Raw genomic sequence first — 26,659 nt, 5'->3', positions numbered from 1 at the left:
GTTATCGCGCGATTCACTCTATATCCAGTGAAGGTGAAGGTAGAGGTGCAGGCTGCACGAAGAGGGCCCGAATCCTAGCTTAAGCAAGTATTTCTACCATCACTTAGTTGGTGTTTCCATCCTCAGTTTCACCTATCAGCAAGGAAAATTTGAAAATATGCGGATCGCAGGATTCCTTGGACTGGCTACCTTCCTTTCTATTGTCGCTGGCGAGATCTGTCAAAAGTAGGCATTGTCCCACAACCCGAAATGGGACTATGGACACGTTATTGTACCACAGTAACTGTTTGACCGTAGAACAAAGCAACTGACTCTGGCCTGTAGTTGTTTGAACAATGGTCCAGTCTTTGCCAATCTCACGATTCTGGAGGAGCCAGATAATCTCATGATCGCCGTTGGACCACCACCACGGCCACCGCCCCCTCCGGCCCCACCAAGAACGCTGCCAGCGACTGACGAAGTTTGGGAAAAGTGCAGGCAGAAAGGCTGTATGCTTGCATGGGCAATGCACCATGCCGACGGCGAAGCCGGACCCCAATATGTTCCGCCCCGCATTACTGCAGCATCGCCATACCAAAGCTTGAGTGACCTTATGAAGTGGTACTGGTTCAGATGGCCTCAAGATAAGATACGGGAAATCTTTTTCGACTTCTACCGGGCTTGGGGCGTCGGTAATGCGCTCGAGGCACTTGGTGTTAATTCGAACGCGGATGAATACGAGGGAGGCCAGAATCGAGTCTTCAGTATTGACCACAAATTGCCGCCCAATGACCCCAATTACAACGTCCCTGTTGAGTATCAAGAGTACAAAGTCAACAACAAGTTATACAGGGCTACAGGTGCGAGCTTTTCGTTCTCGGTCAACCCAAAGGACGGTGTCATCATTGGTTTGAACCGCGAAAGCCCCAAAGAGACGGGAAAGCTTTTAAAACCGCCAGTTCCCGAGGACCAAATGCCAGGACTCATCCAGTTCTCTGACGTGGCGTGGCTGATGTGGAAAGATATGATCGAGGAACACAATGGTGATATCAAAAATCTTCGATATCTCATCTCAGTCTTGGTCGTCAACAGAGAGACTGCGTCAGTGGTGCTAAGAGCATCGGAGAACAGAGGATGGGGAGTAGACGATTGGCCAGGGCACACGTTCGAAGACGGGTCGCCAGAGATGCACGCAATCATGGGTAAGTCTCGCTCGGTCCAGTAGTGTTTTGAAGGCCTTATGGCACTATTATGTCGCTGCTACGCTTCATGTAGCATGGTGGCACCCTCTTGGCGAACTTGACGCCGTCTCGGGCTTTTAATCTTGCATTGCTGGAGGTACCTTTCGGCTGACTCGCGATCAGGTACTCCGAACATGCAAGGCTTCGCGTACATGTTAATTCAGCATAAGGCGCAGCTGGGTAACATGTACGTTAGCAAAATCCAAGTCTTCAGGTGTGAAACAGTGCACCGAAATCCGTGTATTATTGCGCATGTGTCCCAATCAGAGGCCGCTCCAGAGGCGCATTCGATTGGAGTCGGAAGACGCGACGAAAGCCATAACATGGTGCGTACACATAGGATCTTCCCGAAGCTATGAGGGGTGTGTGTGTGCGAGTAAGATGGATTATATGGTAGAATGGAAGACAGCTAGACTTGTGATTTTCTAGGAGGTGTGACTGCCGGTCTTGGGGTTGGATGTTGGGGTGCGACTGCCTCAATGAGACGTGAGGAGCTGGACGCGTTTGCGTTGTTTCCGGGCTGTGAATTTGTTCTCTCGTATTCTAAGTCAACACTATTGTCGATCGCCAATCCAACTCGATTCCGCCTCTTTTTCGCTGTGGGAATGCTTTGATCCAGTCAGGCAGCTTCAACAACGCCACGTCTTGTAGGCAAAAGTAAATCCACGTTGCCAGCCAATGACACAGTTTCTATGCGCATCACAATGAAGCGGATCCGGCAGCCGCCTGCCCGCATGCTCTTCTGAGGGGATCCGAATGCAGGGCATATACTTACATATACTACAGCAAGGTCCGCTGTGCGTCAGACCCTAAGCTTGCACCGCTCAACCACAAATACTCGCCGTCAATTGAGGATCAGCAGTCATGTCGTGCAGCCGTACCTACCTTGGGTACGCCAATACGTCAGGCTCGGCCAAACGTCATATGCCACGGTTGCCCCGCGTTGTAGGATGAAGGCTGGCGCATGACAACTAACGGAGGAACATCTGCCGCCGTTTGGAGCAATCAATTCGTGTCTACACGATGCGACCGTGGGGTATTAGCCGTTCCCCCGAGCGAGGTGCTGGTTACAGGTCTGCGCCATGTTCATGTCACAGACTCTGCGACAGCTTGAAGGCTTTTCCTTTCCTCCTCGGCTTTCGTTACCCCGCTAGCGACTCAAACGACTAAGCCTGTCGTCCTATCAGCCGAGTATCTTCGCCGTGTTGCGCAATCGGAACCGCGGCCGGTAGCGAACGAAACGACCTCTGGACTCCCTTGGATCTGTCTTTCCGAGGTTATACCACACCATCTAGTAGCCATGAGGTCTGCGACTACAGCGCCCGCCGCTTTCCGCGCTGCAACCTCCATTACACGACTCCCCCGACGACAAACGTGCAGCTTTGCGACGCGCTGCCTAGCTTCCCAGACAACTGCGAGATCGGCCCAGTTTTCGAGCCCACGACGAACAACCGCAAACAGCGCCCCAACAGCAGTACCTAGTCTGTATACACAAATTGGACAGTACAGGATGGCGTCTCAAGCAACAATCAAGAAGATCAAGGTCAAGAACCCCGTGGTAGAGCTGGACGGTGATGAGATGACCAGGATTATCTGGCAGGTCATCAAAGACAAGTTCATTCACCCATACCTTGACATCGACCTCAAGTACTACGATCTTGGCTTGCCATACCGTGACGAGACCAACGACCAGGTCACGCTCGATGCTGCTGAAGCTATCAAGAAATACTCTGTTGGTGTCAAATGCGCGACCATCACCCCAGATGAGCAGCGCGTGGAGGAGTTCAAGCTCAAGAAGATGTGGTTGTCGCCAAACGGCACCATCCGCAACCACCTGTATGACGCACATTGGAGCAAGGAAAGAAGCATTGCTGACAGCATATTTTAGAGGAGGAACCGTTTTCCGCGCGCCCATTGTCATCCCCAGCATCCCTCGTCTCGTACCCGGTTGGAAGCAACCCATCATCATCGGCCGTCACGCTTTCGGCGACCAATACCGTGCGAAGGACCGCGTCATCCCCGGCGAAGGTACACTTGAGATGGTCTACACACCCAAGGGCGGCAAGCCTGAAGTTATCAAGGTCTACGACTTCCCAGCAGAGGGTGGTGTCGCGCAGACCCAATACAACACCACCGAGTCTATCTCCGGTTTTGCACACGCCTCCTTCAAGATGGCGCTTGACAGGAAGTTGCCTCTGTACATGAGCACCAAGAACACCATTCTCAAGGCATACGACGGAAAGTTCAAGGATGTCTTCCAGGCCATCTACGACAGCCAGTACAAGAAGGACTTCGAGGCCGCCAAGATCTGGTACGAGCACCGCTTGATTGACGACATGGTCGCCCAGATGATCAAGAGCGAGGGTGGCTACATCATTGCCATGAAGAGTGCGTATCCGTCTCACAGCTCACTAGACTCCACTAACATTTCTAGACTACGATGGAGATGTTCAATCCGACATCGTCGCCCAAGGTTTCGGCTCCCTCGGCCTTATGACCTCCACCCTCATCACCCCTGACGGCAAAACGTTCGAAGCCGAAGCCGCGCACGGTACTGTCACCCGCCATTTCCGCGAACACCAAAAGGGCAACGAGACCTCCACCAACCCCATCGCCTCCATCTACGCCTGGACACAAGGTCTGGCCAAGCGTGGTGAGCTAGACAACACACCTGAGCTTGTCGTCTTCGCCGAGCAGCTCGAGAAGGCTTGCGTGGACACCGTGGATGTTGACAAGATCATGACTAAAGACTTGGCCCTTGCATGCGGAAAGAAGGACCGGGAGTCTTGGGTTACTACCAACGAGTACCTTGATGCGGTTGAGAGGAGATTGAAGTCGAGCTTGAAGGAGAAGCTATAAGTGCAGGTGAAAATTGGATAGCTGCTACAAAGCTTAGATCATAACAGATCAGTGGGTAACACCATGATACCTAAATTTTCGTCTTTGTAGACAAAGTTCTGCTTACTCTTGGGCAGGAATCCATTATTTCCAAAGTAAATTAGGCCTGTGCATCTTTTCGTCTGCCAGTGAGGCGCGACGCATCTTTTTTTGGTAGGAAGCTCGTGCCATGCTGTCTCCACCCGTTCCCGAAGCACGTTTCTTTTGATGAACTGGGTTTGCGCTAATTTCCGATGATACCTAACTCCTCAAAAAGAAACGAGCCTCTTGCATGTCTCACGGCAGGCAGTATGCATATGCGGGACGATCTGATGTTTGTTTGTTACACAGCTGATTGCGAAACATTTGTCGCGATTGTCTTCTTGAGCTCTCTGTAGTTTGTTCGGTTGATACTCTGTTCAGCAATCCTGTCTTGGGCCCTCTTGACCTCTCTCACAGTCGCTGGCCGTCTCATCGTTCACGGGATCACATGATGAAGGCGTTCACTGATATCGATACCGGGATCATCCCGACTGCAGCAGCTATAACCACTAGTGCGAACCCGACCACGACGCCAGCCTCTGTACCAAACGAGAATGTTGGGGTTACAGCCACCGATGCCACTCCATTGTCATCGCCTAAAAAGCACTGCATCCCCTCGACTCCTGATCAAACTCCATTGCGTCAACGCTTTCTGCGGGCAGTCTCTATGTCGCCTGCGATACCGTCTCGCCCATCCATGGAGGGTCGAAAACTTTCCGAAAAGGCGCGCAATAGCCCAGTTGTAGTCCGTCATACACCCAAGAAGACAAACCAGCCGCCGATGAAACTCGAAGTTGGTCAGGGTGCATTCTACTTCTCCATTGAACTACCACCCAGTAAGATCACAACCAAGAAGAGCGGGACGACAAGCAAGAGCGGAACGCCCAAAGGAGGAGAGACACCCACGAGGTCGCGGACACCTAGCCCGTTGAAGAATGCGAGTCCGACGAAAGAGAATGCAGCAGGTACGCCCACGAAGACGACGCGCAGCCCGCTCAAGCGAAGAGAGACGATCCACCACGACCCCGCAAGACCTTTATTTGGTACGCCCACGAGGATGATGACGCCCAAGCAAAACACGGATCCGCAGACTCCTACTCGGAGAACGCCCAGTCCGCGCAAGACCTGCAGCTCGATGAAGCAGAGCCCTGCCACACCAGCTGTAGGGACGCCGAAGAGGAAGATTTTGGGCGAGACGCCTGGTAGTAATCGACCTGGAAGTCCAGTTAAGCGATCAATCGAGCAAGACGACTCGCCTACAGATTTGACCAAGACATCTTCACTATCGGCGAAGAAGCTTCGAGCAGAGCCAAAAGAGACACGCAGGAAACCAATCAACAGCCTAGTCAACATAGGGCATGAACACGCTCCAAAGGCGGATGCGGGGGCGACTGCCATCACCAACGTGTTCCCACACCCTGGATCCATAGGGCAGGTGCCAACGGTAAAGGTCTGCCCAGAGAACATCGGACACCTAATGGCAAGCCTTATCAGCAATACCAGCAGTACTCATGACCGGGCATCTTCCCACAGGACGGACATAATCTCGCCTGCACCGACACCCTTGCGCAAGGCCGGGGAGAAGCTCAAACTGGGAGAGTCGCCTTCTTTTCTACGTATGTCGACCAATGAAGCCACAGCTATCACAAACGAGGACCCTGCCGCTAATGTTATCAAAATGGGATCTTTGACTCCGCACCAACCTGCATCAACTGAACCACGACAGCATGAGAGTAAGCCGATTGCACGCTTATCGTCTGGACTTTTCGAGGACGCTCTGTCATCTTCGGTTATCGAAGATCGGACAACCGACCTTGACCACGCTGCAGAAGTGTCGAACGAACCGCGACCTGCACATCCATTGCGTGCAGCTAGATCTCTCGGTACCCTGGAAATGACGCGCAAGGTACCAGACCCACCACATCGCCCACTTAGGTCGGAGACTCAGCGGAAAGATTCGTGTCAACAAGAAAACCAAACCACAGGGCAAGGAATGGACAAAGGTCAACCAAAGCCTTCGCTGCCTGTGCTGGCTCGCAAGCACAGGCGGGTGGGTACCGATCCAAGCGTACTTTTGGAGATGCAGAAGGATATGGTTAACTTAGGAGCGATGATGCGCCGTTCGGCAGGATTCGTCGACCCAGCATTTTGCGGACCTCTTAACCTGAACGAGCTACCTGCTATGCCCAATGATTTGTTTGTCAGAGACCAGCAGGATATCAGAAGCCTGGGTGCTGTAGGCACACCACAGATGCTTAGTAGAGCCAACTCTGACAACTTGTCGCTTGGAGCAGTGCAAGCAATTGGAGCGAAAGACATTTCAAATCCTGTAACCTCGTCAAGAGTTTCCAGCGTTCCACGTATACCCCGATGGAAGCCCGGTGGTTTAATGCCATCGCAAGCGAAGGGAGATCACCTCACTACAGCCAAGCAAACTAGCTCTCAGCTTACAGGCACAGACATTAAGGTTGCTCTAGGAAGACCTCGCCCTCGTGCAGGAAGCGCGGTGTCAGGAAGTACAGTATCAGGACCAAGGAAGTCGAATGTGGTGACTAGCACGCCTCGTCGTAAGACGCTAGGGACGCCTGTCAAACAGACGGTACCTCTTGGAGCAAGGACTCGTGGTTCACCACACAGCCGGATCCCATCTCTCACTTCTATCAAGGCGGAGAGCACCATGCCACCTGTGCCAAAAATTCCGCGAAAGCATCTTCCCAGCACCTCAAGTAACGATAAGGCCGTCAAAGCATTGAGAGAGCGTCTACCGAACGTACCATCTGCTCCCGTCAATACTCGTCCTGTTCCAACCCGAAAGCCTCTCGGCCCATCTGCTACAGAACCGTACAACCCATCAACGGACCCGCGACCGTACGAACAGAAGTTTGCTAGCGCGGGAGACATTGCCGATCGGCTCGCTGGATGGCATAATGAAGACCGAAAGAAGATGCAAGCAGATCGCCCTACAGTCCCTACCAGGCCACTCAACAAGACTCCCGCAAAAACTCCACTGAGCACCCAGCCAAACGAGTCTACAACCCCAGATGGGTCTCCGAACAAGACTTTCACTCCTACAGCAGTATCCGCAGCAACTAAGCCCCCCAAACCACTCTCCACCAAGCCTCCTGCTCCCTCCACACCTAAACGCAAGCCCACCACGCCAGCACCAAAGACTCCAGCTCCCAAAACACCAGCGCTCGGCGCCCGCAAGGCTGCCGTCAACGACCACAGACAGCCCATCGCCGCCGGTGCCAAAACCCCGGTGAACCGCCGCATACCCGTGCTCGACCCCAATGCGACGCGTACACCAAGTAAGGCTATTGTGAGTAGTCTGGATGCGGCAATCGATAGGAAGATCGCGGAGGATGCGAGGAGGGGATTGGAGTTACGCCTAGAGGAAATCGGTTGAGGGATTTGTTGGATGCGAAGGGCGGAGAGTTAGGTAAGCGGTTTGCAAGACTGTGAAAACGAAAGCGTGTGGGTGGTTTCTTTGAAGACGTGTTTATGTATGGAGCGGTTGATGGTACTGGGGCGTTTGTGGTATCTGTTTCTTCTTCACTTCCTCCTTCTTGGAAGGTGTATGAAAGGCATGTAGGTTGTCTTCTACTAGGGTGCATGAAGGGAGTTTTTCAATGGATAGTGTTGCGAAGAGCGATACACATATGCCGTAATAGACCTGTAATATAGTACACATGGTTAAAGTCTATGTTAAATTTCAGAAACCCTTCCTGCAACTCTGCGCAAACGCATCGCCACAATGTTGTTTGATTTCAAGAAACCCATGAGAAGTGAAGAGTTGGATTGTAGAATCCTAGAATGAAATTGGTCCATCTGTCGCCTTGGTGAGGCTTGGACTGGCTAATAGTTTCGCTCTTATCCGGGCCTGCTAGCTTCCTATTCATCAAACAGAGCTCAACGTTATACGGCATCAAAGACCTCCGCGCTCACGACCTTCATGGCTTAACGTGTCTCCTTCACAGCAACTTCAATACCGCGAAGGTTCCTCACAAATCGAGTTTTCTCAAGCCTTTGCAACGACCCCCAAATGCTTAACGACGGTTACCTTGTTCTCTTCAGCGACCATACTCAGCGTTCCACTGATACACCTAGTGTCAAAACCTTGACCTAAACGGATGCTCGTACAATTAACAAAGTGTTGGAACATGTCAAGCTTTTCGTCGTCGCTAGCTCCGACGTTCACTTCAGCGCTCAGGCATAACGTGACATATTCCTCCATTCCCTCGGGGTGGACACTGCTAGGACATCTGTTGAAGTACAACGCAGTGATGGCATTCTCCCACAATTCGTCGTAGAAAACAAGCTCATCATAAGACTCCTCTAGAAGCAAAAGAAGGAATTCGATCTCTGTCTCATCTGCACCAAACGAGCCCCATGGGTGATAGAATGTAGGGAGGAAGGGAGAGCTTTTCCAATCCGCACGTAGAAGAGGAAGAAGATCGATACCGGGAGCCTTTGTGTATTTCATGCAGCGCAGTTCTCTCAGTACAGTAGTTATAGAGATAGTGAGAGCCGAATCAGGCAGGGGAAAGACCTCGAGATATTTAGGTAGGTCGGCCAGTTGAATGACAGGCCGGCGAGCTATCATGTAGAGTGGCAAGAACTCGACACGAAGCGTGCGGTTTGCCTGCGTAAGGCCGAGGTACTGGCGACCAGGATAGCGGTCCGTCAGAGAGTCCTTGGAGTCTTTTGACTGGCGGTGGGGAAGATAGCGTAGGTTGACTTTTCCAAGCTCTTTGTCGGCAATAATGGCGTCGTAGATGCGATTGCGAAGCTCTGCATAAGAGATTAGTTTATGATGGAGTCAAAGCAAAGAAGACACCCTACTCACCACCAGGCAGCGCCAGAAGGTGAGACGATACATGTCTATTGGATGAATCGACCATGTTCATGTAGCTGTCCACGTTTATTTGAATTGGCTGAGGATAGAGCGCAAGTATCCGGCTGGGAGGATGTGAGAGGCAGGCTAGCTGAGGGACAGATCGCAGGTCTCGGCAGTGATTACAGGTTACACCAGAGCGTTCACGGCCTTAGTGGAAAGCATGATCAAATAGCGCTCAAAGACCTTGAATTCTGACTGGGTGGTGTAGATCCATTTCCATTTTCAGCTTGGTTTAGCCGTACATTTCTAGGCAACAGCCAAGCTTACTCATAACCCGTACAACCCCTCGGAGGAGCTGGCTTGCAGGTCGCGGCTTCATCTTGACCTGGCAACTTTGTACGTGCACACGACACATAAAGGGAAAGCAAACTCTGACTAAGCAATAGTGGCGTAGCTTTGGTGCTCACCGTTGAGGCGGGTAACGAACCAAGCCTGATTAGCCACTCACAATTACCGCAAGGTAGACCTCACCCACGGAGATGGAATAATCGTCGATGCCTTTCAATTTCTAGCTGGTAATATTGTCCCCTCGATGCCTTGCATACACACTGGTCTTTCGTTGACGCGCGATTTAAACGTCAAAAGTTAGCCAGCCAATCGACCTACGTCTACTTTGCATCCACATCCTCAGCACTGATCAGTTCCCCTCTCTCATCTCTCTCCCACTCACAAGCTCCCCAATTAGCCCCCTTGCAAGGCATACATGCAGTTCCGTCACCCAGACTGCGACACGCATCCACACCCAGTCCCCTACTCCGACACCTCTTGCAAACAGCCAGCTTCTTCCCCTTCTTGAGCTCATCTCTCCAATTTTCGTCATCCATGATACGGTAGTTGATGCCGTTGAAGCGCCAGAAATCATCACTGGTGTACATGAGCTCTTCGACAGGAAGGTCTTCGCCGTGCATGTAAGGCGGGATGAAAGATTTCCCCGATGGGAAGGTTTCTCGCGAAACGAGGAAGTGAGCGTTGGTGCTGTAGGACTTGAGGATCGAAGCAATCTTGTAGGTGGCAGCGCGGTCGAAGAAGAGGGCACTTAGGAGGTGGGCTTGTTCTGTTGCGTCGACAATCTCGAAGAGCCGGAAGAACGAGTGATCCGAGAACTTGAGGTGTAGTGTGAAGTCATCTGCCAGTGTTCGTGGGAGACAGACATCTACGAGCGAGGTGAGAGAGCGGAAGGCGATGTCGGATAGCGAGCGTAGGTCGTGACCTGAGTTTATTGATATGGCAGAGTCGAGCATCTTGAGAGACTTTAGGGCCGGCGGAAAGCCGCTTTGTCTTAGGTAGTAGTAAAGGTGCGATTCAAAGCCTAGCTCGAGGTGCTCTAGGTCGACGAGGGAACGGAGCTTTTCGGCACCTTCGGGGTCGGTGTCACGCGGAGTTAGATAGCCAACATGACCACCACAGTGTGTCAGGCGCTGCAGCGAATGTGCTTGTTTCTTCAGTGCAACAAGAAATTGACGTGAAGAGGTGCGGTATTGAGGATCCATGGATGGCTTGCATTCCGGAAACACGTGCAGTCGCTCTCCAATTGACAACTCCTTCAGAGCTTTTGGTAGGCTCAAGACGTTTTCTAGGAATTGTACGCTGACATTGCATTCGATAAGCGTTAGAGACTGGAGAGGCGTCGTCTTCAATTCAGAATCGGATGACTCAAGTTCTCCATCGAAGTCCAAACACGACAGTGTGATATTTCGTAAAGTCGGGTGTTTGAACATAGCAACAGCGCGGCCTAGTTTATACTTGTTGTCTCCCGAACCATGAGCGTGTAGCGTTACTGCGTCTCGTTAGCTAGGCTCCTTCGCATCGAAACTTTAACTTACGCGACTGCAGCATCGGCAATGTCATCGGCATGCCTGAACGCGGATACACTGATCCTGCTAGTAAGTTGGTGTAATCAATCCGTGAGTAGCCATCAAAGTAGATGCCGCTATGTTGCCATTCCACATTGTTTGGACAAGGGCTTTCAACATGCAGGTGGCGCAGTTTACCCATCAAGCTCAGGAAGTGGTTCAGTTCCTCTATGCCATCGCGGTATTGATCGCTATATCGAATAGCCAGATCTTGGATATAGTCTGTCCGGTCATCCCGGCTGTTAAGTGCTGCAGCAATACTGCGTGCATGATCCCCCGTCAAAACCTCTAATTTTCGCCAGATGTAAGGTTCGACGAGACCTTGAAACCGTGTGCATGTCGCGGCAAGGCTGCACAGGGCATCCTGGCTGTTGATGTGATCGATGATGTTAAGGAGGAGTTCATCGACAAGGCGCAAAAGTCCGCTCTCGGCTGGGCCAAGCATAGTGATTCCAGGCTCTTGACGTGCTTTGGTAAAGGTAAAACCGGAATGACGCGTCTTGCGTTTCTTGGCCCCTGCGAATGATACGCTTGGCATTCAAATATTTGAGAACTGGTTCGAAAGTTGAGTAAGGGAAAAGCGTGGAGCGTATACGGGTTTGGTGATGTTCGCAAAGGCGGAGACAGAGACGCAGGCGCCGTTCAGCCAACGGGACCCCAGGATGATGTCAGACGCTAGTACAATCAAAGGTTAGACCGCCACGTGAAGATATCCGTGCGCTAACACAACATCGCCCTCTTCTGTTCGTCTTATAGCACATCGGATGAAATGGTGTTGACGTTTTATTCTTTCCGTCGCTCGGTAGTGATTCGAATTGAGGGAAGAACCTGTTTATATCGGACTTCCACAAATGATGAGCCTGGATCATAATCCTGATTTCAAGTGCGAAAGATCATGTCGCCAATCGTGCTGCATAGAGTGGCAGACTTCATTTTACATGGATCTGCCAATGAGTGAAGCTACCACGTCTTTCATGCAGTGTAGCTCGAATTCTACATGTCAACCGCTAAGGGCTGGATTACGAACACGTTCCACAGACAACACTCGGGCAGACGAGTAAAGAAACGTGGGCAGACATATTGGTAATGGAAGATGATCTTGTATTCCATTTCATGCTAAGCTATTTTAACAACCCTGATCCCACCATATCGACCTGGTCGTATCCACTTGTTAACCAGTTAGTCCGTCTGGTTAATCACAGCATCCTACTCATCATTAGCTTCCTCTCACGTCATCAATCACACAGTAAAACTCACCCTAGCAACACTATACAGCGGCTTAATACCAGTCCAATACTCAAACTGATGCACACCCTGTCCAACCAACACTTCGAGACCATTCACCGTCTTCCACCCATTGTCCATCGCAAGCTGAATCAATGCCGTAACAGGAGGCTTGTACGCCATTTCAAGCAATATCCTCTCCAGACCGGGCTCAACATCCTTGACGCTCGCTTTGCCTTTCTCAAATAACGTGCAAAGTGTTTCACGGATAGCAACGTCGATAGGTTGGTCGGCAGGGATGGTTCCGATGGCTACTTGTGGCGTGCTCTCCATAGACTGGACTTCTTCCGGAGAGCTGATGACCTGCAAGTTGTACTCAGCTGGGAAAGCGTTCTTCAGGGTCTCCATCTTCGAGGGGTTGCGACCGAGGAGGTAGATAGGCCCATAGCCCATCTCTTTGAGTGCGTAAATGGCCGCGCGACTTGTGCCGCCGCCTCCAATGACGAGCGCAGAACCGCTACCTTGGGCGCCGGCGTTACGCAGGATGAGTACCATGCCTAAGTAGTCGGTGTTGCGACCGATCAGGCGAATAACTTCCTCACTGGTGGTTTCGTCGACTGAGGTCTCGGGAACGATGGTGTTAAGGGCACCGATCGCTTCGACTTCTGGGCCTAAACCATCGAGATGGGGTACGATGTCCTGCTTCAACGGAATCGTGACGCTTCCACCGCCGAAATCTGACGAGCGGATGATGTTTCGGATGGAGCTTGCATCAGTCGTCTCGTGACGACTGTAAACATGCGGAAGCCCGGCCTCGCGGAACAGTCTGTTGTGTAGACGTGGACTGGGACTTTGCGCAATCGGTGAGCCGAAAATGAAAAACTTTTTCGTCGGGATCTCGCCCATCAACGATAGGCCGCGGCGAATGTCCGCTGCCGATAGTTGACCCGGTGCGGTAGCGGAGGGTAGTAGGGGATGTGAGACAGGCGTCATAAAGCCATTGAGTATTCTGCTCAGCTTGCCATGCTCACCCATGTTAATAGCGATAAGAGGAACGGGATGCGCAGTGTTTGCCCAACTCTTGAACTCTGCAAGCGCAAAGTTGTCCTCAAGCGAACTGGCGACACCAACGAGTTTGATGACAGTACCATACTGCAACGCGCGGTTGTAGTACTGCATCCATGAGCCGTTTCTCCAGTTGAGCTCGCCTTTGGGATCGTGGTGGCTGGCAATGATCTCTGAGAACCCGCGGGTCTCCGAGACCTCGCGCAGAATATCTTCAGGCATAGTCATCTCCAAATCCACGAACTCACAACCAAGCCGTAATGCTGTCCGATACAGGACAAGAGCTTCATCGTATGCCTGATCTGGGAACCTGCCGCCTTGGGCTTTTGTTCGCAAGGTGAATATGACCGGTATTGATGTGACAGTCCGTAGTATCGTCAGTTGTTCAATGACAAACTCCGGGGTTGGTAGGCCTTCTTGACCGTTAGGGTCTTCTAACAAGTCGATTCTAAGCTCAACAGCATCCGATCCGACAACCATTTCTGGTAGCGTCTTGATGCAAGGCTCAAGTCGAGGCGCAGATAAGCAGACGAAGAAAGAATGCTTCCTCTTCTTGAGCGCCTTCAAGGTAGTGGCCTTGCCAGTAATGGTATTCAGGAAACGAGCAATCTCCCCTTGCGTCTGAGCAAGCCCACGCGATCCCGTGACCTGACTGTGGAAGCGGTAATTGCTACACTCTGTGTACCAGTCTTTCCTTCGCAGCCAGACGCCCATGATGTCGTCTACATATGCTGGCCGTGTCTTGTCAATCTGCAAGAAGGCAACTACTTCGTTGATGTCCCGTGTGACGAGCAGCACTATGCCACCACTCTTTTGGTAGTCGACAAGGATCTTGCGAGCTTCTGGTGTTTCAACTATCCCACCACCACAGGCGAAGACGTGGCCATTGGGCTTCTCTTTGACAGTTTGCGCTAGAAGCTTCAGCTCTTCGCTTCTGAAGCCTTCCCAACCCTGCGTCTTGATGAGTTCAGGTATCGTCATGCCAACATGTTCCTCGAGTGCGGTGTCCAGATCGATGAATGGGCGTCCGAGCGCGCGCGCTGCCCAGCCACCAGCGGTTGTCTTGCCGGCACCGCGCATGCCGATGATGAAGATGGACTTTTGCTCAGTTCTTGATGCAGCCTTGTGTGCGTTTGGTCGAGGTGGCAGCTCTACACCTGAGAGGTCGGTTTTGAAGATCTGACTCAGAGAGTCCCAGTAGCCGGGCCACGTCTTGCCAGTACATTCCTTTTCAAGAATGAGTACAGGCGCGGGAGCCACCAGAGATAGCACGGCGAAACTCATGGCGACACGATGATCATCGTAGCAGTGAATGCCAACTTTGGGAGCTTCGAGTTCATAACCCCTTCCGTCAACTTCAATACCATCATCAAATTGCCTGCAGGTAACACCAAACTTGGCGAGCTCATCTTCCATAGCCTGAATGCGGTTGCACTCTTTGACACGTTGATTCGCGATACCATAGATGCGGGTGGTGGTTGTGCTACCATTTGATGATGCGACTGCGGCTAATACTGATGCTGTGAGGAAAGCATCGGTCATCGGCTCCATGTCAATTTCCTTTACAGCTTTCAATCCACCACGAGGAGGGCCTGTGACGGTTGTGGAAGTCTTTGACTGTTCCACCTTGCAGCCCATAGGCTTAAGAACCTCGACAGCGAATCGTGCATCACCTTGCAGGGAGCTAGAACCGATGTTGGGCACCGTGCACGTCGTACCAGTGATGGCCGCGATAGCAAGAGGGTAGGTAGCGGAGCTAGCATCGCTTTCCACCTCGTATTCTGAGGGGTTAGTGTATGGCTTGTTAGGGATGTGGTAGGTGTTAGGGTCATCTGCAGATCGTTCAACCTGTACGCCAAAGGAAGCCATCATGGCGATGGTCATGTCGATGTAAGGTTGAGAGATGACCTTGCCGCCAACCAAGCGCAGTGTCACAGGCTTCTTGGAGTAGGGTGCGCTCAGGAGAATTGAGGATACGTATTGCGACGACACGTTGGCAGTGAGCTCGATCTCGCCGGTGAAAGAATCAGAACCAAAGCCACTGCACGCTGAGATTCGTAGCGGCAGACTACCTTCGTTCTCTTGATAGTCAATCTCCACGCCCATTGTGCGAAGAGATTTGACGAGCGGACCAATGGGCCGCTCTTTCATACGCGCGTTACCAGTGACTACTGTGGATGTGACGCCTTCGACAGGTTGGCAGAGCGCGGTCACGGAAGTCAGGAAACGTGCCGCAGTACCAGCGTTTCCGAGGTAGAGTTCGTTGCTCGAAGCCTTCAGGTTGCCGCCATTGCCAGTGACTACTAGCTCCTTGCCGTCGTTCTCCCATGCGAAGCTAGCACCTTGCATCTTTGCCAGCGCGTCCAGCATGACTTGTGTGTCGTCAGAGTGCAGCAAATTGGTGATGCGACACGAGCCAGTTCCTAGCGCAGCAAGCACCAGCACACGGTTCGAGATACTCTTAGATCCAGGAGGTTTACATGTCACATTGAGGTCGGAGGGAATGCCGGGGTGAACGGATATGCTCGGTGATAGAGCAATTTTGATGTCGCGGTCCTCGACCGAGCTAGCCTTCTTTTCGTGTGTCCTGCCAATGCCTGACAAAAGCACAATCTTCTTAGTTTTGCCAGCGTTCTTTTTGTCCACAGCCATGATCTTGATGAGCTCGTCAACGGGGCAATGCTTGTTGGCCGACCGTTTCCGCACCGTCTTGTCTGAGAGTGATGTAGGCAATCCGTAGCTCGCAATGCACTTTGTCAACCGTGCCACTGCGGAGGGGTCTAGTACGCCCAGGTATCTGGCCAACTCAGCCTCCTTTACCATTCCTATCGCGACACACTCTCCGTGGAGGATCTGGGGCGTGAGTATGGCTTCGTAAGCGTGACCGATCGAGTGTCCAAAGTTTAGCAGATTGCGCAGTCCGCCTTCGCGTTCGTCTGCTGAGACGACTTCAGCCTTGACGCGTACCGAGCCCAATACTATGCGCTTCAGTATGCTGGCAATGTTGTCGAAGTTTTTACGGCCATTGACAGGCTTCTGGTCAATAGCAGCCAAGATGGCATCCGCATTGCCCTCGAGTGTTGTGAATTCCTCCTCATTCCAGATTGCAGCCGTCTTGACCACCTCTGCCATGCCATTAATGACCTCTCTCTTGGGGAGCGTCTCGAGAAAATGCAGATCGATGTATATTCTCTCCGGCTGCCAGAAGGCGCCAACCAGGTTCTTGCCCGCAGGCACGTCAATGGCCGTCTTGCCGCCTATGCTCGAGTCGACCATGGCCAGCAACGTCGTAGGCACGTTGACGAACTTGATGCCGCGCATGTACGTCGCCGCGACATAGCCTATCATGTCCCCAATGACACCTCCGCCCAGGGCTATTATGACGGTGTCGCGCACACATCCTTGCGACAACAGCCAGTCTTCTACTGCTGCTTTTGTATTCCGCGACTTGGATGTCTCGCCGGGCGATATTTGGTACGTGAGAAGACGCGGAGAGGAGGAGAGCGAAGATGCGGCGGATGCGAAGGCGCGCTCGAAGGTGGGTGTGTAGAGGGGGCCGATGTTGGTGTCGGTGATGAGGACGTATGTCGACGATGGAATGTTGGTAAGCAGATCCTGGGCGATGTAATTCTGCCAGATGCCGTAATCGACGACTATCGAGTCTTTGCCCAGGATCGTGACCTTGGTAGGCTCGCCTTGCGCTCCATTGACGCTGTTGCTCGCCATGGTGGGCTGTCGCAGTGCGAGTCAGACTTGCACAAAGAGCAGATGCGGCCGCCAACTGCAGGATGCGAGCAATGGGTGTAAAAGATTCTACACTTGATCGGAGAGAGTGTCAAACTCAGCGCATCATGCTAGAAAAGTTGTGGGTGTGAGTCAGGCCTAGGATTTACACTTTTTGCGAGGGCTGCGTTCTTCGAAATCCGAGTGCACCGCTACCGGACCTTGCATGACTGACGTGGGGAACCCATGTCATCCCCGACCTAGCCATTGATTCACTCCGACCAACACCAACTCTACGCCACAACAACAACCGAGCTCTATGTTCATACTATCTGGCGCCATGCGAGAACGGTATATGAGCATGATAATGAGTGCGGTGGAAATGATTCTCATCATCTAATGTCAGCCCTGTGCATTCAGCGCATCTTCGTAATCTGGGCAAAGCTCGGTTGCCTGTTCGCCCGTCTTACAATCAAACTTGCAATGAGTCAGATCGAGAAACGACAATGTCGTAGACATGTTTGCTAGTTACTACTTGAGATAGATACTCTTCATACCTTTTTTTCAGACCTCTAACAATCCCGTAATGTCGACTTCAGTCAAGGTGTTGGTGACTGGCTTTGGTGTTTGTCAACGTCTATTGGTTCGCTGCGTCCTCCAGCTAACAAGCTCTCAGCCATTCCTCGATATTACGAAAAACCCGTCTTGGGAGATTGCACGGCACCTGCCATCATCCATTGCTGTCCCAGATGGTGGAATCGTCAATATTATGGTGCCAGCTGAGCCGATTCCAGCAGCATACCACAAGATCCTAACTCAAGTCCCGGCGTTGATTCAAGAGCATGCGCCCGATCTGATCGTTCACATGGGTCTTGACGTCGACAGCGGACCAGGAGTTTTCAAAATCGAACGGAGTGCACTGCGAGACGGATATCACGACATCCCAGACGTCGAGAGGCGCGTGTTCATGAGAACTGAAAACAAGAAGATCTTCGCGAAGTCATCACCGTCTCTGGCAACGACTCTCGACATTGACAGGGCAGCTGAAGTATGGCGGGAAGCTTGCTCTTCTCTGAGCCTTCCGAATGCCTCAGCTGCGCCAGGAGGTGTGAAAGCGAAAGGCAAAGGTAAATCAAGACAACCTATCGAGGTAACGCTAAGCGATGACGTGGGCTCGTATGTATGTGGTTTCAACTATTACATCAGCCTGCTCGAGATGCAGAAGCACACTACCAAGCGGGAGGTTGTCTTCTTCCATGTACCAAAGCTTGAAACTGAGGAGGAGATTCAGACTGGTGTGAAGGTAGCGGAGGGACTCATCAGAGCACTAGTGGTTGTAGGGAAGCAATAGAAAGCAGCACGTGCACTTTCCCCTCTTCCTTTACCTCTTCGCCATTCGAACGGTTTCTTTCGCAACGGACACATGGCAAACTGGGATCTCCACGTGGAGCTGTACCGGTCTAATGGTGACTTGCGTCTACGTTGGCAGCCTTGATAGCTTAGCACTGCATGTCCAGATCATGGTGTGCCTTCGGGCAGTGAGTTTTAGTGTGCAATGACTAAGCGACGAGTCTTCCAAGACGCGCTGCCCCTGCTCCTCCACCTCATCTACCACCAGCACCGGCCTCAACACACTCCATTGTCCGCCATCATCGTCGTCAGTGGCGCCATACATCTACTTATCTTCAAGACGCTGGGCAATGGTTCGGCGCTTGGCCATCTCTTGCATCCTTTTGCCCGCTCATTACACCAGGTATGCTTCGTTCTGAGAGTGCGAAAGCGCGCTGTACCATGCATCAATCATCCCGCAAGAGGCGCAGCAACGCTGCAGCTGCAATGTTTCAACCTCCCTCCTCGAATCAATGCGCAGATGTATAAGTGGGATATATATTATTACCGATAGACCCGGCTGGGCACGACAACGATGAACCGTCGGCGCGCCTCACGTTGCACAACATATTATCACAAAGTCTTTGCAGACACGGCGATATATCGCTCTGCTTCAGATTGCCGAAACCCAATTTCTGCCATTTCATTCTTGTTCCATCTCATAAGCACAACCAACGCGTAAAGGATGTCGGACTTCGGTGCATGGCATATCAATCTGCCAAGGGCATGAATGTAGGCTAAGCACTTGGCGACTTGGCGACTTGGATTTCGACATGACAACAACGACATCTGCGGAGGAAAGGAACACAGCATTCGTATGCGATCTCTTGGACTGGGTGCTCTTCACCAGATTGATAGCGTTTTCCGGTCGAATCAAGGCTTGTTCATTCCTTAGAGCTCCAAGAGGTGTGGATTCTCAGCATGTGTACACATGACAACGATTGCTACCGAAGCGGCTTCTATAGTTATTCACACCTTAATACTGTAGGAACAGGTCTAGTTTCTTATTATGTTTGAGTGGGCAAGATTCGCTGGGCGTAAGTGCTTTGAAGCCACAGTGAAGCTGTAGGGCGTGAGCGCTGTTTGAGTACGTACATGCTACTTACAACAGCTGTATAGCATTTATCATTATAGCGCCAAGGATTGCGAATACCTCTGGAACATATCAACTATGTGAGGGCGCAACGCAGAAGACGCGAGTCCGTTCTTACCAGGGACCTGGTCGTGTTGAAGCGATCCACGCTCAGCCTTGCCCAAACTAGTTTAAGTTCCAAGAAGTCGAAGATCTTGGTCAACCACCATGATCAAAGGAAGCTTGGGAGCACCGTGGTACAAAGTTTCCAAGCATGCCAGGGCGGAATAACGGTTATCGGCACGTCAACGATGAGATTATGAAATGCGCTTCGGTCTTTCTGCCTGATCGATTCTGAACGGCGCGTCTCCGGATACCAAGAGCATGGCACGTCTCATTTCCCCATAGTCCCCATGGGGCCGGCGCGCTTTCCCCAGGTGTTTGGATTATAAAGTTCAAGACAGGTTCCAGTTCTTTTTGGTCCATCAACGACGATCGACGCAACTCTACCTCTCTGTCGGAAGCCACTCCACTTCGACTCGCACGCAATCAAGTTGCCGTTGTTGCTTTTGCAGCATGAATAACGACGCCCAAAGTCCTGTGCTTAACGCACCGGAGTACAAGGACGAGAAAGGTTCCGATGTATCGCCAACCCCGCCTCTGAAGGTTGAGGACGTCGAGCAGAATGGGTCGATGATTGAGGTTGATGAACTCACCGAGAAGAAGTTGCTGAGGAAGCTGGACATTCGCATCGTGCCAATGATTTGCTGGATCTACTTGATGAATTTCATGGATCGAGGTGTGTATGGTATGCTGGTCTTTATATTTTGGCTAACGAGTTGGTAGTCAACATTGGCAATGCTCGTCTCTATCAGATGGAGGAAGATCTTGGTATGGATCCCAACAGCAACCAGTTCCAGATTGCGGTGTCTATCTTGTTCGTCACCTACGTACTATTCGAAACACCTTCGAACCTCATCTTGAAGCGGATGAAGCCGGCGCGGTACCTAGCCGGTCTGATGTTTTTGTGGGGCTTAGTGGCCACGTTTTCAGCCTTCGTCACCAACTTCGCCGGACTAGTAGCTTGTCGCCTCCTCTTGGGCATGTTCGAAGCTGGCCTGTTCCCAGGAGTGATTCTCTATTTGAGCATGTTCTACAACCGGCGCAACGTCAGTTTGAGACAGGCGTGCTTTTACGGCACATCCGCGCTAGCAGGTGGATTAGGTGTAAGTGCAGCCTGTTCAAGTCGGATGAGTGAGACTAACGAGCGTAGGGAGTGGTAGCATATGCCATTGGTGAGATGGACGGTGTAGCTGGCTGGAACGGATGGCGCTGGATCATTGTGATTAACGGCATCCCGACCGTACTGACTGCCGTTGCCGTGCCTTTTATCCTCCCGAATAGCCCAGAGACAGCGAGCTTTCTGACCGAGGAGGACCGACGAAACTTGGTCTTGCTTCGAATGAGGGAGGTCGGTCAAACAACAGCCGGTCAAGAACTACTGAAAGAGGATGTCATGAAGGGCGTGAAGGACTGGAAAGTATACGCCTACGCCATCGCTCAATTTGTTGGACTCGGTATGCTCTACAGTTTCTCTGTGTTCCTGCCCACCATCATCAACGGTCTTGGAGGTGGGTGGAACCGTCAGGTGGTTCAGGCATTAACCATTCCTGTATACATCGTCGGTTTCATTACCTACGTGATTGGGGCATACTACAGCGATAGGACTCAGAACCGAGGTCTCTTCTGCGTCGCAGGACTAGCTGTCAGTATGGTTGGATACATCTTCCTCATCGCAGATGCAGTAAGTACCCATCGTTTTGTTACCCCGTACGCAGTATATTGACCGATACGCAGGGGCTTGGCCTCAGTTTCGCCGGCTGTTTCGTCGTCGCGCTCGGCTTGTGGGTAGCCACCGGAATCGCCTTCTCATGGATCGGCGTCAACAACCCCCGATACGGAAAGCGAGCTTTTGCCAGCGGTATGCAAATCACCATTGGTAACTGCTCAGGTGTTGTGGCTCCTTTCTTATACTCTGCGGATATGGCGCCCAGGTTTACTGCTGGCTACGGTGCGACCATCGGACTGCTAGCGCTGGGTATCGCCATCTACGTTGCGCTGCACTTGTACTTCCGGATGAAGAACCAGCGGAAACTTTCTGGCAAGGAGGACTGGAGAATGGAGGGCAAGACTGAGGAAGAGATTGCTGAGATGGGTGAGGATAACCCAAGGTATTTGTACACGATCTAGACTTTTTTTCCAATCCTTGTCATAGTAGTTGAGCATTACATTCTCTCACATAGTCTGCTACGATGCAATAGCTAGTATCGTTGCTCGAAGTGTTCAGAACTTCTCTCTGACATGTCTTGTCGAATTTCAGAATCTATGTCAGATGGAACAACGCTATGAGACAGTTCGGCAATCTTGTCCCACCTTTTTGCTCGAGTCTCTGGACTTTGTCTCAGTTCATATTACTCTCAGCATATATACTGTGTCTCCATCTGTGTTCTCGGCCCGCATCGAATCCCAGAGCAAATTCTCAATACTACCCGCTATGTCAAACATGCCCAACATACCAAAACAGAACGCAAGTCACGATCCACCCGAAGATCCCTTTGGTTCCGTCGTTGATACCGGCACATGCGGCCCTGTCGAGCTGGAAAACCACACACTCTATTTCAGTACCGAAAACAACCAGAATGAATTTCTCTTAGATGCCGTGGAATCTGCAGCGTCGCACGACAGTGATACAAAGCATATCTTTGGAGCTGAGGCAGCTATTTTCATGCCAACGGAAAAAGAGAAAGAAATCCTAATGGCACCTTACACCCTTGTCACCTACCCTCCAAAACGCGGACATGGACAAGGAGAAAGGAAACAAGATCAAGTCGCCCATAGTAATACCCAGTATCTTCCAGACTCTCACCGCGACATGTGGCTGGCGTGCAGCTGCGACGATGTAGAACCTCCGGCTAGCTCTAGCGGTGAGGGCAATGAGGATAGTAACATGAGCTCAACGTCCAGCCACACGCTAGGCCGGTCAGATAGGTCGAGCTCTACACTAGCAGCTGAGGAAGAGGATCCTCCGTATGAGGAAATGGTTGGTTGTGATGAGGACAAGATAAACCTGGATAGCGCTGAACGTGACAGCGATAGCGGGTATGAAGGTAATGATGAGAGTGAAGAAAGTGGAAGTGAGATGTCTAGTCATACGTTGGGACAGTCGGAGGGCTCTAGTCGTACGTTAGGACGAAGCGAGGATGGGGATAGCGAGACAGATAAGGATGATGATGAAGACGAAGAGATGCAGGATGAGGAAGAAGGCGATCTGTTTGCGCAGAGCTACAGGGAAGGTAGCAGGAAGTGAGGCTTCCAGCATGTCTGGATAGTCTGTGTAATACGAAGTGGGTAGTACTTTTTACAGATGAATCTTTTCCAGAGGTATTGGCTTCGAACGCTGCCCATAAGCAAAAGGAGCGCCCTCCCTAACCAGATTGCTCTTTATGATCGCGTCTCGCGATACTTGCACAGCTCGAACACCACGCTCAAGCATAGTGTCCCTGTACTTAGCCATAACAGCTTCTAGATCCACACCTGTGAGATTATCCTCGGCAACGCGTGACAGGGTTCGAGCCAGGTCAAGTGCATCTCGAATAGCAGTGACACCTCCTTGGCCCGAGAAAGGCGTCATACAGTGTGCTGCATCACCTAACAACGCAACTCTGCCAGCGCTGATATCCTCGGCGGACAGCTCGACATCGTACATAACGAGAGGTGGCGCTCTCATTCCTTCAACAGATGTCTTCTCTACAATGGCTTTGAAATCCGGCGCAAAATTCTTGGTCATGGCTTTTGCTGCGGATAAAAGCTCTTGTTGGCTTGCAGTAGCAGTCCAGTGTGGTCCTTGGGTCGCAGCCTCGTCCGGCCAGATCAAAAACCAGTAATATAGCCCTGACTTAGCATCAGGAAGGACATCGTTGACACCCACAAACATCACCAAATCCCCGGAGCCAGTTATGTTGTTGTCTGCGCGAACAATGTAGCAAGAATGGCCAAGTTCGAGCTGTCGCTCCATATCCTCGTTTTCTAGTGTGACTTCGCCAATAATAGTAGCTATAGGCAGTCGTTTAAGCTTGTCTTTATTAGGAGAGAGTAGGTAGCGGCGGACTGTAACATGTCTTCTGTTAGCGTTCAGAACTTGTATCTTCAGTATTTGGACGAGGCTTACCAATACTATGCACGCCATCTGCACCAACCAGAAAATCACCACTAGCAGAAGTCCCATCTTTGAACTGTACTGTTACACTGTGACCATTCTCCTCAATTCTGGCCGCTTGCTTTCCGAATTGGACCGGAATCTCAGTACTCAGAAATTCCCTCAGTCGCTTACGATTTGCCCTGAGCAGCTTGCCAGAACCATCATCGGTCACACCATGTCGTTGACCCGGGTTCTGTGCCTTATATACAGCAAGCTGCGAAGGAAATTTAAGCGGATGGAGATGGAATACTGTCTCGAGGGGCGGCATGTCGTCCGAAATGCTGGCTTTAAGGTCGTCTAGCGTGGTGTGTAATCCTATAGACCATCCTTGGCTGCGAGAATTCTGCTCTGAATCTCGTTCGAAGATCGAGAACGAGATCCCTTTCTTTCTTAGGGCCTGGGCGAGTGTCAGGCCGCCAATGCCGCCTCCAAGAATGAGCACGTGAGGAAAGTGGTTTTTGGAAGTCATGATAGAAATTCAGCAGTAGAGTAGGATCAAACTGGGAGTAGAAGGAATTCGTGAATGAAAACAGTAAAAATCAATGATGGAACGAAGTATCTTGCTTATAAGCTTGTTTAGAGTTACATACAGCAGTAGACCTCATAAGGTTAGCTCGCAAGAATGTCTGTCCAAGAGATGCCTACCTAATCTTCTCCCTGCATTTTTAGAAATTATGCATAAGGTAGCAACCTTGGCTTCGTGCAGCAGACTGCCGACACCGAGTAGAAATCTTGGCTTCGCGCAGCGAGACTGCCGACACCGAAGAATCCTTAACTCCGCGCAAAAGCACCGCTGACACCGAGTACTCCACTTAGGTACGTAGTCTTTTCCATACACACCATCATCCTTGCGATAACCGGGGTAGAAGATTTACGGCTTGAAATTGTTCTGACCGTAAACAACAAGGTCGCCCATAGCTTTACCGCCTGCCGAAACCGTGTGTCGAGGCTGCTGGAAATCTGTCTCTTGACCACTCAGAACACCAATCACTCTCCCTTGACCATCGATATAGCCCCAAAGTGGTCCACCAGACCAATCACCAAGGCTAAAAACATTCGACTCAAGCTCTTTTCCATCCGCACCTTCGTCGTCAACGTCGACAATCCCGACATTGTCCTCAACGAGCATATAGTTTCCTCCTGGATTCGCAGGCTCAGCGGGAGACCCCACGCTGGTCCATGTTCGGCTAGTATAATTGTTGTCTTGACCGCTCCACCACTGGTAGCCTAGCCAACCGCATTGGTCGCCTATGCTTCTGTTGAGCTTGCAGATTACGTAGTCTTTCCCATAGACATCACCATCCTTGCGGTAACCGTACCAATTGAGGACATATGCGGCTCCGTAAGGCTCGGTGCCGTTCTCGAACGCAGGAATGAATTTCATCCACGGTCGATTCAGACCCCATGGTGCGACGTGGCCGGCTGTTAGGAGGAGGTTGCGGCCAACCAGAGCGCCACTGCCCATCCAGAGAGGGTTGTTGAAGTTGGCGTCTTTTCCAGCGTAGACCTTGCCGATAGTGCACCATGGGTACGTTGTTTCGTTAGTGATGGTGTGTCTCTCGAGTTTGTCTGCTTCATCCTTGAGATTATCTGGGAGCTTGTCTTTTGCGAGTTGCAACTTCTTCTTGCTTGGCTCTTCAAAGGAAAGAGTGGATGGACAATAACCATCCGTAAAGGAAGGGGAATTGATAGTGTCATGTACATCCAGAGCCTTGATAGCTTGAGTGACCTGGTCCCGAGAGACACGGTCGCCGCCTTTGCTGACACAAGGTTCAGCTACGGTTGGTTTGGACATGGGCACTTAGTTCTTGACCTCAGACATGTTGGAGTAGGGAGGTATTTTCTGTATTGTGCAGAGAGATCAGATCCGTGTCAACCTTGTCAGAAAGAAATGGAGCTATGGCAAATCTTCGAGGATGGCGAGTATCACTTCAGCTTAAGTAGGCGGAGATATCACTCTGCCACCACATCCAGCGATGGGTGATCTGATCTAACCAACAGGGTAAATTCAATCAACTCTCTATCGGTGCATGAGTAGACAGGGTAAACACTCGTAGATTCTTATTTGTTGGTCGAGTTCTTCGCAGAGCGCGAGTAGCCGAGGAAAGTTACCAAGGCAGATTTGGCCAACGGATGACTGAGTGTCCGGACAAGCTGATGTGTGAGATCTATCACATGGAAGACACGATGACTTTGAATAAGGCCAATCAATCAGAGCTCATAATATACCCCTCACCAGCTGAGGAATTTTAATTGTGAATACACCGGTATCATGATTTTGAGCTGACAAGAGCGCAAAGAACTTGATACTGTGCTTTAGGAAAGTGTAATTCTGCACGAACACCATGCACTAACTTCAAAGATTTGGCGGCTGATCCATGTCAAAACGGTAAGGCAATTTTCGCAACATCTAGACTCTGCAGTCTCTCAGCTTCATCAAAGGTTGGTATAACTGTGTGTATTTAGTAAGGTTACGATAGGCTAGAAGATTGTCTGGTACGTAAGCATTCTTTTGAACATTCACAAAGAGCCAATTCTGCTGTACTAGTAGTGTGATCGGTAATTTGAGATATTGTTAGAGAATGGCTTGCGTTTGATGATAGAATTGCCGAGCCTGTCTGTTTTGAGCTGGCGGGGCGGGAACCTTGGAAGGGTCGGACCATGGCGTATGCGTGCCGCTGCCAAGTCCTGTTGGAATGGCCGCGCTAGTCTCAAAATCTCAGTAGTACCTCTACATAATGTGGATCTCCTGACGTTCAAATTGTTCCTAAGCTATCGCAATAACATACGATGTTTTACGATGGCAGCATGCCCGTGTGCATGTTGTTACAAATTTAGCATAAGCGAGCTGGGGTGGTGCATGACGGTAGAAAGAGAGGCAAAAGCTAATATGCTTTGTTGATGTTTGCAAGATATCAACGTCCAACCATACACATCGCATGTGAGAGAATGGCAAATGTGCTCAATGCTGATACATCAGTTCAGGCGTTTATTAGTGGCGTATATCAATTCCAATCACGAAAGGATCCGCTCAGCTGA

General features: G+C 51.2%; 9 protein-coding genes across 9 annotated transcripts; 5 read left to right on the top strand and 4 right to left on the bottom strand.

The window, feature by feature from the left end:
- Nucleotides 1–257: 257 nt before the first annotated feature.
- ALTATR162_LOCUS4308 (uncharacterized protein) lies at nt 258–4,079 on the top strand (the record flags this gene model as incomplete). Its single annotated transcript, XM_043311919.1, has 5 exons — nt 258–271; nt 325–1,181; nt 2,693–3,056; nt 3,109–3,608; nt 3,655–4,079. The coding sequence occupies 5 exons, from the start codon at nt 258–260 to the stop codon at nt 4,077–4,079; spliced, it is 2,160 nt and encodes a 719-aa protein (XP_043167854.1).
- A 511-nt stretch (nt 4,080–4,590) lies between these two features.
- On the top strand, nt 4,591–7,545 carry ALTATR162_LOCUS4307 (uncharacterized protein; the record flags this gene model as incomplete). The annotated part of the gene is made up of 1 exon (XM_043311918.1): nt 4,591–7,545. The coding sequence occupies one exon, from the start codon at nt 4,591–4,593 to the stop codon at nt 7,543–7,545; it is 2,955 nt and encodes a 984-aa protein (XP_043167853.1).
- A 612-nt stretch (nt 7,546–8,157) lies between these two features.
- ALTATR162_LOCUS4306 (uncharacterized protein) lies at nt 8,158–11,334 on the bottom strand (the record flags this gene model as incomplete). The annotated part of the gene is made up of 3 exons (XM_043311917.1): nt 8,158–8,930; nt 9,791–10,813; nt 10,860–11,334. 3 exons carry the CDS (start codon nt 11,332–11,334, stop codon nt 8,158–8,160), a joined length of 2,271 nt encoding a protein of 756 aa, XP_043167852.1.
- A 734-nt stretch (nt 11,335–12,068) lies between these two features.
- On the bottom strand, nt 12,069–16,904 carry ALTATR162_LOCUS4305 (uncharacterized protein; the record flags this gene model as incomplete). Its single annotated transcript, XM_043311916.1, has 2 exons — nt 12,069–12,095; nt 12,147–16,904. 2 exons carry the CDS (start codon nt 16,902–16,904, stop codon nt 12,069–12,071), a joined length of 4,785 nt encoding a protein of 1,594 aa, XP_043167851.1.
- Nucleotides 16,905–17,487: 583 nt separating this feature from the next.
- ALTATR162_LOCUS4304 (uncharacterized protein) lies at nt 17,488–18,252 on the top strand (the record flags this gene model as incomplete). Its single annotated transcript, XM_043311915.1, has 2 exons — nt 17,488–17,526; nt 17,578–18,252. 2 exons carry the CDS (start codon nt 17,488–17,490, stop codon nt 18,250–18,252), a joined length of 714 nt encoding a protein of 237 aa, XP_043167850.1.
- Nucleotides 18,253–19,938: 1,686 nt separating this feature from the next.
- ALTATR162_LOCUS4303 (uncharacterized protein) lies at nt 19,939–21,612 on the top strand (the record flags this gene model as incomplete). The annotated part of the gene is made up of 4 exons (XM_043311914.1): nt 19,939–20,161; nt 20,209–20,588; nt 20,636–21,166; nt 21,220–21,612. 4 exons carry the CDS (start codon nt 19,939–19,941, stop codon nt 21,610–21,612), a joined length of 1,527 nt encoding a protein of 508 aa, XP_043167849.1.
- Nucleotides 21,613–21,925: 313 nt separating this feature from the next.
- ALTATR162_LOCUS4302 (uncharacterized protein) lies at nt 21,926–22,729 on the top strand (the record flags this gene model as incomplete). The annotated part of the gene is made up of 1 exon (XM_043311913.1): nt 21,926–22,729. The coding sequence occupies one exon, from the start codon at nt 21,926–21,928 to the stop codon at nt 22,727–22,729; it is 804 nt and encodes a 267-aa protein (XP_043167848.1).
- Nucleotides 22,730–22,780: 51 nt separating this feature from the next.
- On the bottom strand, nt 22,781–24,089 carry ALTATR162_LOCUS4301 (uncharacterized protein; the record flags this gene model as incomplete). Its single annotated transcript, XM_043311912.1, has 2 exons — nt 22,781–23,529; nt 23,591–24,089. 2 exons carry the CDS (start codon nt 24,087–24,089, stop codon nt 22,781–22,783), a joined length of 1,248 nt encoding a protein of 415 aa, XP_043167847.1.
- Nucleotides 24,090–24,491: 402 nt separating this feature from the next.
- ALTATR162_LOCUS4300 (uncharacterized protein) lies at nt 24,492–25,415 on the bottom strand (the record flags this gene model as incomplete). The annotated part of the gene is made up of 1 exon (XM_043311911.1): nt 24,492–25,415. The coding sequence occupies one exon, from the start codon at nt 25,413–25,415 to the stop codon at nt 24,492–24,494; it is 924 nt and encodes a 307-aa protein (XP_043167846.1).
- Between the last annotated feature and the right edge of the window lie 1,244 nt (nt 25,416–26,659).

This window comes from Alternaria atra (genome assembly GCF_907166805.1).
Source record: "Alternaria atra isolate CS162 genome assembly, contig: 23, whole genome shotgun sequence".
In the NCBI taxonomy this organism is placed as follows: Eukaryota; Fungi; Ascomycota; class Dothideomycetes; order Pleosporales; family Pleosporaceae; genus Alternaria; species Alternaria atra.
This window is presented reverse-complemented; position numbering and strand designations above follow the sequence as displayed.